The sequence below is a fragment of the Strix aluco genome, chromosome 14 (genome assembly GCF_031877795.1).
Source record: "Strix aluco isolate bStrAlu1 chromosome 14, bStrAlu1.hap1, whole genome shotgun sequence".
Taxonomy (NCBI): Eukaryota; Metazoa; Chordata; class Aves; order Strigiformes; family Strigidae; genus Strix; species Strix aluco.
Window position 1 is genome coordinate 2151490 of NC_133944.1, and position 17322 is coordinate 2168811.

The 17322-nt window shown below is 63.8% G+C and overlaps 1 protein-coding gene across 2 annotated transcripts in view; it reads right to left on the reverse strand.

Moving 5' to 3' along the window:
- Positions 1-466: 466 nt before the first annotated feature.
- The window catches only part of ZFPM1 (zinc finger protein, FOG family member 1), a 34351-nt gene continuing 17495 nt past the window's right edge, over positions 467-17322 (reverse strand). The window contains exons 4-10 of one of the 2 annotated variants that reach the window (XM_074839686.1): positions 8088-8221; positions 5686-5788; positions 4403-4615; positions 4044-4268; positions 3662-3757; positions 3364-3513; positions 467-3205 (exon numbers count right to left, since the gene is read on the reverse strand). In XM_074839686.1, coding sequence (XP_074695787.1) covers positions 993-3205; positions 3364-3513; positions 3662-3757; positions 4044-4268; positions 4403-4615; positions 5686-5788; positions 8088-8221 — 3134 coding nt within the window. In that variant the 3' untranslated portion in view covers positions 467-992. Of the gene's footprint in view, positions 3206-3363; positions 3514-3661; positions 3758-4043; positions 4269-4402; positions 4616-5685; positions 5792-8087; positions 8222-17322 lie in introns of both variants that reach the window. The other variant, XM_074839685.1, reaches the window with a different exon arrangement.

Consider the following 17322-nt stretch of genomic DNA (forward strand, 5'->3'; position numbering starts at 1 on the left):
CCTGCACTAGACTGGGAAGTACTGGGGCAAGCTGGGGGGAGACAAGAGAAGCTGTGCTCTGGGGTGCTGGGGGCATCCCTCCCTCCCCGTGCAGGGGACACAGGACCTGAGCCACACTCACCTGGGTATGCAACTGCAGGGCTCTGGGGCTCCAGCCTGGGCACAGCCAAAGGCTGTTGGGGCAGCACAACCCACCTGTGGCTGTGGGGGCTTAATTAGCCAGACAATTAATGAGCCTGCAGCCCCAGCTGGCAGCTGCATCATCCCGTGGCACCTGGGGGGAGGCGGGTGTCACTGAGGGGTGCTGGGGACAGCATGGGGACGCTGTGCTCTGCCCCGAGATGACAAGCTGTCCCTGTCACCACATGTCCCCATCCCCAGCCTGGTGGCCCTGACCCTATGGGGTGACAGTGGCCGTGCCAGGCCCCCGCAGTGTCCCCCACCCGCATGCAGGTGGCAGCCCGGCTTTATTAGACATATTTATTTCTGTACACACTTATACACACGGTTCCCAGGGTAGCTTCGTCCTTGCCTTCAGTGCTGCCTCCTTCCAGGGGCTGGGCTGTGGTGGGGGGCACCCACACGCTTCCTAGGGTGTTCAGGGCCATACCCAGCCATGCCGTACCCCCCCTTCCCATCCCTGTAGTGTCTACGCAGCCCCCCCACAGCCAGGGCAGGACCATGTGCCTTCCCCCTGCCTCAGTTTCCCTGCAGCATCGGCCCCAGCAGGGGCAGGGGTAGGGGCACCGCACGCACCACGGGCCGGGAGGGGCCGGCCCCCCCGCCAGCACCACGCTCCCCCCCCTCCTGCAGGGTCCTCAACCCCAGGATGTGTGGGACCCCCAACCCGGGGCAAAGTTTGGGGCTACTGGAGGGACCTCCAGATGCTGAAGTGGTCCTCCATCACCCCAACCCCTGAAAGGGGGGGGTGCTGGGCACCGGTTCCCAATCCCCCAGCCCCCCAAGTGGTGGTGGGGGGCAGTGGGGGGGCTTTACTTGACGTGCTCGGCGGCATGGGAGGAGCAGTAATACTTCTTGTGGGCGATGAAGGTGGAGAGGCTGCTGAACTTGATGTTGCAGAGGCGACAGTACCTGTGGTTGCCGTTGGGCACCGGGCCGGGCACAGCCTTGGCCGGGGGGGTCTGTACCCCCCTGTCCGTGTAGGCGGGGGGCGTGGGGGGCTTGCGGGTGGCTTCCCGCAGTCCCTCGGGGGCTCCGGGAGAAGCAGGGGGCCGGGGTGAAGCGGGGGGCCGGGGGCTGCCATCCCGACCCTCCTTGCTGTTGAAACTGTCCCGGTGGAGGCGGGGGGCAGGCGGGCGGGGGGGTGACGCCGCGGGCAACGGGGGTTCGGGCGTCCTGCCGGCACCGGACACCGGGGTGTCGGGGAGCCCCTGCCCGGCCACCACCACCGGCTTGGCCACGAAGAGCCCGTGGGCGTTACGGAAGTGCTCGAGGAGGTCGCCCTTAATGGCCCCGTTGAGGGGACAGTAGGGACAAGCGGAGAGGGGTCCCTTCACCCCCAGGGGTGGCGGCAGGGGACCCTTGGGGTGACGCTGCAGCGAGTCTGCCCCAGCGTAGGGAACACCGGGGCTCCCCACCGGAGCCGCCCTCACCCGCACGCCTTCGGGGTCCCCCTCGCTGGGGCTGCTGGGGCTGCGCCGACCTTTGAGTGGGGTGGGCATGGCCCCCTTCATCTTCTGGAGGTGCTCGAGGGTGCGGGGCTGCAGCGGGGTGGCTGGGCACTGGTATTTCTTGTGAGCCAAGTAGCTGTCGAGGCTGTGGAAGCTGATGCGGCAAGCGGTGCACTCGTGGTAGTCAGCCAAGGGTAGCAGCGGGGCCGGTTGCTCGCCCTGTCGCCGCGGCTTCTTGCTCAGGTCGATGGGCCCGTCGGCATCCGGGCTGGAGCGGGGCGAAGGGGCAGCCCCCGGTGGGTCGGGGGCCGGCGGCGGGTCGGGGGTCGGCGGGGGTTCGGTGGGGCGGTGAGCGGCCCCGTGGATCTCGTAGAGCTTGCGGCGTTTGCGGGTGCGGAGGGGCTGGGGCAGAAAAGGGATTTTGGGGGCGCTGGGGCGGCGGAGGGGGGGGTCGTGGCGGGAGGCGCAGTAAAAACGCTTGTGCACCACGTAGGTCTCGTGGCGGCTGAAGCGGATGTTGCACGCCTCGCACAGCGTCTTGCTGGGGTCCTCGTCCCCATCGTCCCCCGCTGAGCTGCCGGGGCTCTGGCTGTCCTCGCTGCACCGCCCTGACCCCCCCTCCGTCTCGGGGGACCCCGCTTTGCCACCCCCCTCTTCTGCTTTCACCTCTGGCGCGGCAGCTGGCGGCGTGGCATCCCGGCCGGCGTCCCCGTCCCCCACCGGCGTCCCCTGCCTGTCACCCGCCGGGGGGGACAGCAGCGTTCCCTGTGCGGGGGGACCCTTGGGTGCCCCGGGGGGGGCTTTGAGCTTACGCGCCCCGGGGGGGCTGTCCTCGGCGAGGTGCCGGCTGGAGCAGTAGAGGCGTTTGTGCACGTAGTAGTTGTTGATGTTGTTGAAGGTGATCTCGCACTCGAAGCACGTGGCACCCTTGGGCACCGGCGTGCCGGCATAGACGGCGGGCGGCACCGCGCCGCCGTGGCCCTGCTTCAGCCGGTTGTGCACCAGCTCCGACATCTTCGCCAGGATCTCCGACGCCTGCGGCACCACCGCGGCTTCGTGGCTGAACACGTACTGGGGTAGGAAGACGGTGCCACCGGCCGTGCCCGTTCCTGGCTCGCTGGGCACCGGGCTGGAGCCCGGCGTGGGGCTGGCGAGCTCCGACTTGACCTTGGCCGAGGGCAGGCTGCGGGGGGATGAGGTGCGGGAGCAGGCGTCGGGGCTGCCGCCCCCCTCCCCAGGGCCACCGGTTTTTGGTGCATCCACTTCGCTTGCCGGGCTGCCGGCGGGCTCCTCCTTAACGCGGACGGCCTCACTGGAGGAGGAGGAGGAGGAAGAGGAGGATGAGGAGGAGGATGACCCTTCTCCGTTCTGCGGCTGGGCTGGTGGCGAGAGCTTGCCAGCCCTGGCGTCGGGGGGTGAGGCGGGCTGTGCCGGCGGGGGCACGGCGTCAGCGGCGGGCAGGGGGCCGTGCAGCACCGCGTGCTGCTGCTGCTGCGGCAGCGCCGGCAGCCCCTCGGGCAGGAACGGCTGCAGGCTGCACTTCCGCAGCGACGCGGCGTTCGTCTGGCTCAGCCCTGCCGAGGGGAGAGAGGCGCTGGCGTTACTCCACGTCCCCAGCGCAGGGATGCTCGCTCCGGTCCCCCACCTCCCTCCCCTGTGACCGGAGCACTCCGTGGCGATGCCAGGCTGGGTGAGGGGCACCGGCACGCGTGTCCCCTGCCGCGGTACCCACCGGGGGTGAGGGGTTTGGCGGCGGGCAGGGCTGTCCCCGGTGAGTACACCTCTCCCTTGGAGCCCGGTTGGCAGATCATGTGGTTGGTGACGAGGTGGCTGTAGAGGATGTCCCTCGTGGTGGAGATGAAGCCGCAGCTGTGGCAGACACCTGCGGGAAACGTGGCATGGGGCTGAGCGGGCAGGATGGCACCCGGCGGGGTGGCGGGGAGACCCGTGGGAAGCTGGGTCCCCATCTCCAGGCTGTGCTGGAGGGGACAGGGCTGTCCTCGCCGGGATGCCAGGCAGCGCTTGCTCACCGTTCAGGGTGTCCGTGTGCACCTTGAGGTGACGCTCGCAGTTGGCTTTTGTGGTGAAGGCTGACAGGCAGATCAGGCAGACAAACGGCCGCTCTCCTGCAGGATGGACAGACAGATGGACACCTCAGCGCTGAGGGAAGGGGGACAGGGACAGCGGGGACACCCCACCAGGAGGATGCTGGCTGCGGGAAGCAGGACACCCCCTCCATCTTTACAGGGTTGCAGGAAACCCTACAAGCGAGCTCCCCCAAACCAGTCACCCAACTGGGAGAGCACCTCATCTAACTGGCCGCCGTGCGGCAGCCCCGCAGCCTCCCTTCCCCTCCACCCAGCCGGCCCCTGGCGGGGTCCCAGCGCGTGGCTCGGTGTCCCCACGCCATACCGCTGTGACTCCGCATGTGGATCTCCAGGGAGCTGGCGCTGGGGCAGCTCTTCTTGCACTGGGGGAAGGGGCAGATGCGCTCGTTGGGGTACGTCTCCTTGGGTTTCTCCTCCAGGGCGGGCGAGCCGGCGCTCTGCCTGCTGGCACAGTAGTACATCAAGTGGGCTTGCAGGTTGCGCTCGCTCCGGTACCAGATCCCGCAGTCCTTGCACGGGAAGACGTCCTCTGCAGAGGGGAAGGGACAAGGACGGGATGTTTATCACACATGTGACAGGCTGGGGACCCCCGGCGTGGTCCTGGCTGCTCCACGTCCCCCCACCCCGTGCTCCTCGCCACGCTCCCCGTGCCCGGGGACTCACTGTTAACCACGGCGGTGGCCAGGATGGCAGCCATGCCGGCTTGTTGCGGCAGCAGCTGGATGTCGGAGCGTAGCGCGGCCGGGTACGGTGAGTCGCCGGGTTCCGCTTTCACCGCGGGATGGGGGGCGATGGCCGGCGGCTCCGCCACCACGAAGGCGCACACGGCCTCGTCCTCCCGCAGCGCCCGTGTCGTCCGGCACCACAGGGCTTCGTCTGGGGAAAGCGGGGGGGTGGCGGTCAGCGTGGTCCCCCCAACCCTGCCGCATGGCTCTGGGCACACCCTGGCCCCTCTCTCTGCCCTTGTCCTTGTCCCCCGCTATCCTGCCAGCGCCTGGTGCTTCCTCAAGGCCATGGCCAAGCCCCGGCCTGCCTGGAGATGGCGGTGTCTGCCTGCGCCTGAGCGCTGCCTGCACGGCCCTGCCTGCCAGGAGGCTTCCCCGCGGCCTTGCACCCACAACTGCACCCACAACTGCACTGAGTCTTGCACCAATGTGTGCACTAATGCTTGCACGGAATTCTGCACCAATACATGCCCTAATGCTTGCGTGGAGTCTTGCACCAATACGTGCAGTAACACTTGCACTAATGCTGGCACTTTTGGCACCAATACGTGCCCTAATGCTTGTACTCTTTGCACTGATATGTGCAGTAATGCTTGCACTGACTCTTGCACCAATACGTGCAGTAACACTTGCACTAACGCTTGCACTTTTGGCACCAATACGTGCCCTAATGCTTGCATGGAGTCTTGTGCGGATACACACAGTAATGCTTGCACTCTCTGCACCAATAAGTGCACTTATACTTGCACTTTTTGCACCAATACACACACTAATGCTTGTACTCTTTGCACCAATATGTGCAGTAACACTCGTCCTGCCCCAGCCTCACGCAGTAATCCCTGCACTCCTGCTTGCACCACTGCAATGCTGGGACCCTCCTCCTAGCCCAGTGGCAGGATGGCTGGCCCAGGGGACAAGGAAGGGGCTAGGAGGGCTGGCCCAGGGGACAAGGAAGGGGTTAGGAGGGCTGGCCCAGAGGACAAGCCCTCAAGGACAGGTCACGGAGGAGCAGACACTGCCCCAACAGATGTGGGGGGGCCACGGGTGCTGGGGGGGGCAAGCACCGGCAGCGGGCTCGGCGCTGGGCTGGATGGGGACAGGGACCCGTTCCTCAGCAGCAGCACCCCTTCCCTTACCCAAGCACCGCGGTGGCCCGCCCCCTGCCCCCCCCCACCCCCCCCCCACCGTGTGTGTGTGGGGACGCGTGGCACTGGTACCAACCCTTCCTGTAGATCACAGCGTTGGCGTCGGGCTCTCCGGGCACGAGGGGCAGGCGGGACAGCCAGCAGCTCTCGTCCCCCAGCACCAGCGTCACGGGGGGGCTCTGCTGAGGGCAGGGAGAGGGGGGTGAGCACTGCTCCCCAAAACATGGGGTGTCGGGGGGCTGGCAGTGGGGTGGGGTTGCAGGGCTCCCTGTTTAGCCCGCACCCAGCTCTGCCTTCCCACATCTCTAATAAATATTAATGAGCAGGAAAGGGGGGTGGGGGGGTGGGAGGTGGGGTGGGGGAAATTAATCTGCCTGATCCTCCGATGGCTGCCGCGGTAACGATATGAAATCTAATTATTCGTCCCAATATTTCTAAACCCTCCAACTCCAGCCTGACAGTCGCAGCCGGTTGAGGCCTTATCACCGCCGGGAGCCGAGTGCCGGCAGCGTGATAAACCCCGCGGCGCAGGCGCTGGGCCGGCGCTCGCACACGCGTGTGCAAGCCCCAGGGGTGCCCCCGCACACGCGTGTGCGTGCCCCACGGGTGCACACACAGCGCCCGCCTGCCCCTCTGGAGAGTGGCTGGGAAATGGGGCTGGGGGTGTTGGGACACCCCTGCCCCTGCCCCACCGGGATGGGTGCTGCTGGTGGCACAGGGGCTGAGCTGTTGGTGGCCACGGTGGCCCTGCCGTGTCCCACAGGAGGATCACTGTGGAGCTTCTGTAGAGTTGCTTCGTGCATGGGGGGACCTGTGGGTACCTTGCAATGGAGGGAGGGCCCTGTGGTGTCTGAGCACCCCTGGGTGCTCCCCACACTGCAAGGGTGCTCCCAGCACCCCAGGGCGCCCGTCCCGGCTCCCCTCAGCGGCCCCAACCCCTGCGTCGAGCCCTTCCTTGTTCTCCCTGGAACAAAGAGGTCAGTGTCTCCGCTCTACACCGGCCCGATAACCATCAGAAACCCTATCTGCTCCGCATCCGCCGGGACGGCCTTATCGGGGTGGCCCCGTGCCCTCGCTGTCCCCCCCCCTCGCCCCCCCCCCATGACTGTGGGCATTGCCCCGGGGCTGGGTGGCTTGAGGAGGGGGGGACACGGGGCAGGGATGGAGTGGGGGGACAACCAAGGGTGAGCTGGCATACGGGGCTCCACTGTCCCTTGGCACCCCTGGGGGGTTTGCACACCCTCTTGAGCAAGGCTGGTTTTGGGGGAGCCCCATGGGACCAGCTCTGGGGGGGGGGGAAGACAGGCATCTTCCTCCTCCTCCTCCTCTTCCTCCTTCTTTTTCTCTATTAGCGCAGCAATGCTCCGTGCCAGAGAGGTGTTAAAGCCACCCAGTGTTCCCAGTTCCTACTAAAACCCCATGATGGGATAATTTCCCACATGGAGACAGAGAGCAGAACCAACAAGATTTGGGGGAGACCCTTTGCACCGCCACACCCCCCCCCACCCCGCCGCCAGCAACAAAGACGAAGGGACCCGAGGGCGACAGCCTGTATCAGGGATGGGGCTGCGATTCCTTCCTCACTTCCCCGAGCAGAGATAGGGAGGGAGGCGAGCAGCAGAGGAGAGCAGGGCTGGGAATCATCAGCCCGGCTCGATAAGGGAGCTGCTGAAATGGGAGCAAAAATATTTAGACAATAAATGAAGTATCAGAAAAAAGCCGCGCATATCTTTAAGAAATCAATCATCCTGTACCGGGTGTCTGGACACACGGCGCCAACCGGGAGATAGGGAGCCAAACTGGGCAGATAAGGGTTAATCAAGGATTTAATTCAGCAAAGATAAACGGGCCTGAGCTAAAAAAAAAAAAAAAAAAGAAGAAGAAAAAAGAACAGAGGGAGAGAGGAGGAGGAGGAGGAGGAGGTGGGGATGGAGCCTGGACGAGATTCTCCGGCCTCGAAGATCCTGGGCTTGGAGCTGCCCGTGTGCGGCTCGGGGAGGGGTGTGGGGGGAAGGATGTGGCTGGGATGTGAGGATCCAGCCCTGACAACACACCCATGTGCACACCCCTGTGCACACTCACTCACACCCACCCACCCCCCCCACCCCACTGCTGGCCCTGGCGCCGTGCTCCTGCCACCGACAGCCCCCGCGCTGCCTCCTCGCCTGGAAGGGACAACCACAGTGCCCCGGGCAGCAAATTTGGGGTGGGAAACACAGATTCCAGCTCCTCTGCGAGGACACACGTGCCACTGAGCAGCCTGCAGCCATGTGCACGAGGAGACAGGAGGAGCATCTCAGTGATGCTCTGATCTCAGGGCGGTGGGCAGCGTATGGCAGGGAAACTTCCTGGGCACCCAAACTGGGTGATTCCCAGGGGTTCCACAGCTCAGGCAGGGAAAATCCCTCCCAAGCTGACTCCTCTCCCCCAGCAACTTGTTTCCTGGGGATTTTAACTCGCGGCAGCGTTGCTCCTTACCGTCTCGCCGTGCCCTGGCGACGCCGGCTCGCTGTGGATGCTGCCCTGGAAGGGTCCCCAGGAAAAGCCTTCGGGGAGGCTCCGCCGGCTTCGCACCCGCCTCTCCCCCTCCTGCACAACCAGATCCAGCTCATCTGTGGGGAGACAGGCACAGCATCAGCACACTGACCCCCCGCAGCCCCCTGGGGATGAGGGCACCCACTTGGCGCCCAGAGCTGCTGGTGGGCACCCCAAGATGCGGTGGGTGGGATCCAGCTGCTCGCCGGGGGGTCTGGGCATGGCCCGGGGTGGAGCGGAAGGAGCATTTCCCATCCCACAACCCAAAGTCGCAGCAGCTTCAGGGCTTAATGGCTTTGATTATCTGATAAGCCTCTGGTTTAATGGGTTAGATAACATGTTAATACGCTATGAAGGCTGCTCTAAAATGTTTTAACTGTGCCTTTGTCTTTCGGAGCGCAGATAAGATGGCAGGTAACCAATATGCAGATGGATGGGTGCTGGCTGCCCCTCGCCGTGTGGCGGGAAGGAGCCGGATGCTGCACCCCAAAAAATGAGAAGTTCCCCGAGGACAGTGAGCCAAACACCGGCCCACCAGTGAGGCAGGTTGCCCAGGGCACCCATCTCCAGTCAGGAAGGCTCCGAGCACCCCAGGATGCGCAGAAGTGGGGTCCCCCCACCATTATGCCCCCTAAAACCATGTGCCCAGAGCCCCGTCCTTAGAGGGCACCGCAGCAGATGCAGCCAGTGCCCGGGTCCCGTGGACGGGGAGGAGGTTGCGCTTGTTTGAAGGCAAAATTGCTTTCCGAGCTGGGAGCGCGGGGAGGATAAAGCGATCCCATGGCTGCGGAGATTGAAATCTGATGTGTTTATTAGCCGGGCTGACATCTGGATCCTCTCGGCGCTGGGGTGAGTTAAGGTGAGTGACTGGAAGCGCTGGGTGGTGAGCGTGGGTTGGGGGTGCCCGCCATCGCCCCGCTCCTACTGTCACCCGGGGGTCCCCTCCACCCGCTGAGGAAGCCCTGTGCCATGGGGGACGCAGCTCCGAGCCCGTCCCCAGGGGAGCAGCCGGTGTGTGTCCCTTGGTAAAATGCACTGGGAGGTGGGTGGGGAAAAGGTCTGCAAAGGCGTCGACGGTCCCTGAGGTCTTTGGGGTCACCAGGCTGGTCCCTGTGCTTGTGGGGATCCCAGATCTGTTTCTAGCTGGTATTTCACCCCCAGGAAAGTGGTTTAGGGAGGGACCACGGCGCTGGATCTGCCTGTTCCGTGTCCCTGGTATCCCCCTGTCCCACGTCCCCATCACCCCCTGCCCGTGTCCCCACCAGCTCCATCTCAGGACAGGCAGGAGGAGGGCAGGGAGCTGGGGCCTTTGAGGAGCTGGTGGGATTTATTCCCTGGTACAAACTGGAGGGGCAGCAGCAGCCTGGCTGAAGGTCCAAGGTGCAGGCAGGGAGCCGAGCTGCCGGGCAGGATGCGGCCATCAGCGGGGCCTCGGGGCTGAGCGGGACCCTTGCACAGTGCACGTTGCTCTGTGCTTCCAACGCCCGGCTCCCCGCTGACTCCCGACACTCTGCTGGGGTACCAGGCTCCCTCCAACCCTTCCATCACAGTCCCAGCACCCCCAGGCCACTGGTCCTCACCCCCCCAGCTCCGGGGAGGGACAGCAAACCCCCAAATCCCCAGGAGAGCCCCAGTGGTGGTGGCTCCCCTCTGGCTTTGCCACCCTGGCTGCTTTCGGGGAATGGAGCCCAACCGCCACCTCCTCCCCTCCTTGCCCCCCCTTTTTGCCCCCCCTTCCCCCCGTCTCACTGGTAATCAGCGGCATTTGGGTCAGGAGACCATGTCTCCAAGATAAGAGCGTTCGCCTGACACTTCCCATGTCAGAGCACTTCATCTTCTGTGTATCAATCCCCAGCAGAGAAAACACGCAGGCGTTGATAAAGAGAAAACCGTTCCAGACAGGGGGACAAAAATAGTGTTGCCGGAGCTGGCCCCGCTCCCCGCCAGTGCCCGGTGGCCACAGCACCGGCCACTGGCCCAATCCACCAGTGTCACCCCAAAAACAGGGCGGGGGTGAACCCCAGGCAGCGGTGCCAAGGGGGTCTCCGTCCAGAGGGGTGTCCCTGTGCTACCAGAGCCACTGCGGTACCCAGCTGCACCCATGTTGGTACGGCCAGAAAAAAGAGGAGGAAAAAGGCAATTTTACAAACGAAGCATGCAGCATGACTGCGTTTCTCCCTTGGCACGGGGAAAATAATGCCGAGCCAGGATGGGGCAGCCTGGGAGTCTAGAGAAGAGGAGGCTGAGGGGAGACCTCATGGCCCTCTCCAACTCCCTGAAAGGAGGGTGCAGAGAGGGGGGATGAGTCTCTTGAGCCAAGGAACAAGCGCCAGGACAAGAGGGAATGGCCTCAAGCTGTGCCAGGGCAGGGTCAGACTGGCTCTTAGGAAGTATTTCTTTGCAGAAGGGGTTGTTGGGCGTTGGAATGGGCTGCCCAGGGCAGGGGGGGAGTCCCCATCCCTGGAGGGGTTGAAGAGTCGGGTTGACCCAGCACTGAGGGATCTGGTGGAGTTGGGAACGGTCAGGGTGAGGTTCATGGTTGGACTGGAGGATCCTCAAGGTCTTTTCCAACCTAGGTGATTCTGTGGGAGATGGTGTACGTTGTCCCCACATGGGAAAAAAGCCCAGAGCGAGCAAGTCACATCCCCATGTGGGGACAACCATGCAGCAGGCAGCAACCCCCATCCCCAGGCTCTGATGGTGCTGGATCCAGCCCCATGGCCCTGCCTGCAACCTGGGGAGGCTGGGAAGAGCCAGTGCCAGCCTGCGGGGTACCCTGGGTGACCCCCCAACAGCTTCCCCAGCGAGGAGCAAAGTCTGTGGGTGCGGGCCCCCTTCCTGCGGGATCCCCCCCCGGCAGGTGAACACCACCCCGGATATCTCATCTGGCCATCGGTCCCCGGCCAGGCGGTGCCCCGCCGGCCCCGCTGTTATCGCAGGAGGGTTTATCTGCCAGATCATTAACCAAATTGGGCAGGGACCCGGCTGTTTGCTTTGCGTTGCAAAGAAAAGCAGCAGAAAGGAAGGAAGGAAGGAAGGAAGGAGGGGAAAAAGCTCCCAGCGAGCTGGGTGCACCTGCTCGGCACAGCCCAGCCCCTGGTGCTCTGCCCGCTTCTGAAACACGGGGCACCGGGGCTGCTCCCTGTCCCCCCCGGGGCTGCCAGAGCCTGCTCGCCCGGCGCTGCGCCTCAGCTTATCTCCCCATCGAGAGATTTCAAAGAAATAGGCTGAGCTGTGCCGGAGAGCAAAGATTAATCCCGTCATCACACCACAGCCACGCATCGGGCGATCGATGGCTAAGAAAGGCACGGCTGGCCCCTGCGTCCCGGGGGGACATGGGGGTCCCGGTGCAAGGGGGGGGCACACGGGGAGGGAGGATGGTGCCGGTGAGGCAGCACCGTGCGATGTGGCTGCATCTTCCTCCGGCACGGGGTGAGCACAGGACTGGGGTGTGATGAAGTACCCACGGCACGCTTATGGTTGGGGAAATAAATACTGTGGCTGAGTGAGGATGCGGCACCGAGCCGGGCCAGCTCCTGTGGCCGCCCCACGTCTGCTCCTGGATGAGCCGGAGGTGCAGCCGCATCCACGCTTTTTTGGTTTTTTGCAAAAAATTTGAAAAAAAACCCATCTGCTTTCTTTGCGGGAGCAAGCAGGAGGGATGGGCAGAGGGGGCCCAGCTGGCGCCGTGCAAACCCACCCATCCCAAGCGGGTCCAGCATCCCCTCACCCCAACTGCATGCGTGGGACTTTAATTAAATCTGAATGAACCAGCTCTGCCCCTCAGCGGGGACCTGGGCTCGGAGGTCCCCGCAGTGTTTGCAGCTGCCTGGATACTATCTGGATAAATACAGCTATCGGGGTGTCACGGGACCGTGTCCCAGCACCAGCCACCCCGTGCCACTCCTATTAATACAGCGCTTTGTGCCCAGCCCCGGGGGGCTGCCAGCCCTGGGGGTGGCGGTCACAGCGCCAGGTACAGCCCCCGCACAAGCCCTGGTGCTGCAGAGCCTGGGGGAATGGGGCTGAACTGGTGGTTCCTGCTGCCATCCCAGCACGTGCGGGATGTCCCCACAGCATGGGAACCCCCAGGAGGGAGGGAGGATGGATCCATCCATCATCCATCCATCCATCCATCCATCCATCCATCCATCCATCCATCCACCCACCCACCCATCAGTACCCAACCTCCCGTGGCTCTCCCACTCCCGTCCGGGCAAAGCCAAGCTGGAAAAGCCCCAACTCCCCCCCGGCAGCCCCAGCCCAGCCCCGTCGCGCGCCCCCGCTGCTGTTTTTAGAAGCGGCGAGTGCGCGGCGGAAGGAATAAATCCTGACAACTCAACTAGTGAAATGATGTGATGGCACCGCTCCGATAAGATGGAGGGAGCCGATTGGGAAGAGTCTTAAGCTGTGAACACGCAGCATCTCCACTCTTCACCTCCGCTCACAAAGGGAAATCTCTCCAAAGGGGCTAAGGAGATTATCCCAGCTTTGCCGTCCCGGGTGCTCGAGTAATCAGGGCAGCCTTGGGGACGACAAAGGAGTGAGGAGGGTTTAAATTCGAGCCTTGCTGGGCTGCGCCTGCTTGGGCTCAGCCTGGGGATGCTCTGGCTGAGAGCTGTGTTCGACCAAAGGGGGATGGCTGTGGGAGAGCTGGGCTGCTGCTGGCTCTGCCTCCCCGGGTTTGGGGTGCAGGAGGGCACCCGGCTGCCCCGGCGGGGCGGGAGCTGAGGGGAGTTTTTTGCCTTTATCGCTCCTGCCCATCGCTTGCAATTTATTGATTTTTTTTTGACAGAGTACAAAAGCAAATCTTTTATCAGGCTGAACCCTGCCCCCGGTTAATGGAGGAGCTGTGACCTACCCCGGAGAGCAGAGCTGGCACCTCCCAGCGCCCGGGGAGGGGATGGGGGGGAGGGCACCCCAAAAGGGCCGGGCATCCTGCTCGCCAGCTGTGCTGCACAGCTGGCAGGCGCCGCAGCGGGGCGGGCACCGGCCGTGCCACGCGTCACCCCGGGATCGCCCCACGGAAGCTGGGGTGCCCTGCCCCAGCAGGATGCGCCCCGAGAAGCCTCCCCGCCACGTTTGCATTTAGGGTGTTGCTGCATCCCGCTGGGATGTGGCCCCAAGAGGGTCCCCATCCCGGGAAATAAATGGGAGCCGTGCCCGCAGGGATGGGGACAGGAATAAACACGGAATAACATCAGAAAGTGCTCGGGGAGGATGGGAAAGAGGAAAATTCCCTGGTTTCCCCAGGGCTGCCTGGACCCCTGTGCCGGGGATCCCCTGTCCCTGCTCTGTCCCCCCGACTCATGGGGCTGCTGGGACCCCCCGGCTCTGCCCAGGCTGGTGCCAGGCAGCGGGTAGGGGTGCAGTGGGGGGGGGCAGGAAGCCGGGGAGGGGGAGGAAGGGGAGCGGAGGGGCCCCCGGAGCCGATGCAGAGGGCAGATATCCCCTCCGGAAAACGGGAGGGGACAGCGTGGGGGGGGTCACTGCCGCAGCGCTGGGCAGGGCCTGGCTGCATGGGCTGGGGAGGGGGGGGAAGACCCCCGGGGGGGCAGCACCCAGATGGAGGGGCAGCATGGCCAGAGCGACAAGACAGCAGTGATTGACAGCTGTCAGTCACCATGAGCCTGGCAGCATCACCCCCAGGGCTCTCACCCCAAGTATACGAGGGGTTTTTTTTCCTTCCCAAGGGAAAATGGAGGGGAGGATGGGGACAGAGCGGGGGACACTGCCTGCATGTCTCAGCAGCCCCCGGGGCTGCCCCACGCAGGGGTGTCCCTGCCAGACTGTGGGAAAGGCTGCTCTGAGTGTCCCCCCACCCCAGCAGTGTCCCCAAAACCAGCCGGAGCATTCCTTCACCCCATCAATGTCCCCAAACCAGCTGGAGTAACCCTCCACCCCAGCAGTGTTCCCAAACTGGTCTGAGCATCTCTTCACTCCATCAATGTCCCCAAACCAGCTGGAGCAACCCCAGCAGTGTCCCCAAAACTGTCCAGAGCATCCCTTCACCCCACCAGTGTCCCCAAACTGCCTGGAGCACCCCTCCACCCTGCAGCGTCCCCAGCCAGAGGCTGAACTGAGGGCAGGGACCTGTGGGTACAGTCCCCAGCAGGGACAGGGTCCCCCCTTTGATGTCCCCAATCCAGGACAGGTGCCACCGCCCCTGCTGCGACCATCCCCATCCTGATGCCAAACATCCCGCTGCCTTCAGTGCCAGCACGTGGCTTTGCCGGACACAAGCCAGGCAGGGAGGGGGTTCAGGGCCCTGGGGGACCCCCCAACTCAGTGTGGGGGCTACTGCCCTGAACCCCAACTTCTCCCCATCCCCCAGCAATCTAACACAAACACAACTATCTGCTGCTCAGCCCGGCTCCCAGCGATAAAAAGAAATAGCTGGAATAATTTTTCCCACCCACACATACCAGGGCGGAGGGGAAGGGGGAGCGATGGGGCAGATGCGGCACGGGGCCGTCCCTCCGGACGAGCCGTCCCTCTTCGGCGTGCCCTGCTCGCCCCGATAATAAACCTTGAGGTTTGCAGACAAACTCCAGGCAGCCGGAGATTATTCAGGCAGGAGTCGCGGCGCAGATAAACACAACCGAAGGCGAGCGGGAGGCAAAGGGGGAAGGAGGAGGCGGGGGGTCAAAAAAAAAAAAAATTTGCAGTTTTAATTAGATGGACCAAAAAAATAAGAAGTTGCTCTGTCCCATCCTGATTCCCTGCATGAAGGACTGGTGGTGAGGATGGATTTGGGGCTCATGGCTGGTCCTGGGAGATGTGGACCTATAATTAACCAAGAGCCATCGTTACTGCCTGGGAGCAATTAAATAAACCCTGAACAGACAAGCCGGCAGTGGGGGGTTGGGGGCTCAGTGAGGTGGAAATCTTGGTGGGGACCCAAATAGCAAAGCTGCTGTAGGAAAGGGGGTGAGGAACCCCCCGGTAGTGACCGCTGCTCTTTTGGACACGGCGGGGACGGGGCAGAAATCACACTGGGTTTGTCCCCCTCTGCTCCATCCCTTCGCTATCGATGGCCCATTGGTGTCCCCACAGGGACAGAAGCAAAAAGCTTCATCTCCCCTTGCAGAAAGGCCAACGCTGTGCCGGCTCCCCAGGGGCTGCAGCCTCCTGGAAGCTCCCAGTGGGGATTCTCCGGTGTCTCATAACGTGGTTGAGCAGCCCATCCCTCAGCAGGGGCTTGTTCTCCTCCACTCCCCTGTCCCAAGACCACATTTGTGAAATTTGTTGGAGCTTTTCACCTTATCCCTCTAGGAAAATTGGCTGGACTTGGTGAGGTTGCCTGGGCAGTGATGGGCAGGAGGGGACAGCCCCGGGAGGGGAGCTGGAGGCTGTGGGCGCTCCCAAAAGTCTCCACTACCGACCTCACTCCAGAGCAAACAAAAACGAGGGGAAAAGATGAAAACCTGGGGCACAGCGGAAGGGTTTGGGGGGATTGCGGGGGGTTTGGGGGAATCTGGGGAGGATGGACATCTCCTCTCCAGCCCCGCCAGAGGATGAAGTGGCTGGCATGAAGCACAGATCCCAAGATCCCATCGGGAAGCAGAGCTGAGTCGGGGTGTCCCAGCACCCCGGCCAAAGGGATGGCACATCTGCAAAGGCTCCCAAGTTGAGGATTAGAGCCTCCAGCTCCCGGGGATTTGCGTATCAGCTGGGTGAGCGGCACCCCCCTCCAGCGAACAAGGTCATTTCAAAGATAAAACAAAATACTCCTTCTCCCCCGCCAGCACGCGGGGCCAAGGAGCCCCACGGCGAGGTCCCGGCACACCACGTCCCCACGCTGCCAAACCTCCGGTGCACCCAGTTTTGGAGACCCAGAGGGCAAAGCCATTGGGGAGGGGGGAGTGTTTAAGCCCCGTAGCCCCCCAAAAAGAACCAGGGGAAAGTGAGACCCTGCAGGGCGCGAACAAAGGCACCCGGAGCAGCCTGCTTGCCTCCCCCCCCCCCCCCCCCCCCCCCACCGCTGCGCCGCATCTTCGCGGCTGCCATTGCTGACATACGGCGGATCCTGCCAGATAAAAAAGAAAATTCAGGCTGCTCAGAGTTTCCCTTTTCGCCAGCTCCATCCCTGATAAGTGCAGAGCCTGCAGAGCGCCTGATAGACGGGCTATCGCGGCGGTTGGTGCGAAAGGAACACCCTATCGCTGCAGCATCGCCGGACCGCCATCAACTCCCAGCCACACAGAAATTAATACCACTCCAATTACCAGAATAGAGATGGGCTGGGAGAAGGCGATAATAAAATCTCTTTTACATAAAGAATGCAAATAACCCGCTCTGGCGAGGGAAGGGGGGGGGGGAAGGGGAGGCATGGCCAGAGCCGAGGCTCCGTGGTTCCTTTTGGGGAGCCCGTGGGTGATGGTGGTGCTGGGAGATGGGGCTGCACGGTGCCGTGACCCCCCCCGGGGTACAGGGACACCCTTGGGTTTGGCACTGCAGCCCCCTCCTGCCCTGCACCCTCATGCCAGCGCTGGAGCCCGGCGGTGCCGGGGGCAAAGGGCCGGGGAGCAGATAAGGAGGAGACGGGGGCGGCCTCGCAGCTCCTTCCTGCCCGGCGTGCAGGAAGGGCCGGGATATCAGCGGGGCCGGCGAGAGCTTCCCCTCGGACGGGGCGGGAAGGGGCAGCAGGGCCACGGCTGTGGGGATTTCGGCAGCTGCAGGAGCACATGTGCTGGCAGCTGCCATTTCCCAGGGCTTCTCCATCGCCCAGCCCCCGCGGGAGGCTGGTGGCCCTAGGGACACACCGAGACCCCCCATCCCTTGGCTCCATCCCCGAAGGGCGATCGCTGTCCTGCATCGGGGTCACCCCTTCCCATCGCGCGCTGCTCCACGAGGCTGCTCCCAAACCAGATCCACGCGCATCACCTGGCCTGGGAGGGGCTGGCAGCACCAACGGGGTGTGAAATATGGCACATCCACCCTTGGCGGGGGGGTCTCACCTCCCTCTCCAGCAGAGGGGCCCCTGCAAACCCAATCTGCGCCGCGGAGCCCCGACTGTAACCCCATCGGCGGGTCGGTTTGGAGATAGTGGGGTGATAGGGCGCGGGGTACCCACACAGCACGCCTGGCCTTGCCGGGCTGCCAGGGTGCCAGAGGCCCCGGCGTGGAGATACCGAGAGGGAGATAGACGGTTGTATTCGCTCCTTGGGGTTTTGAT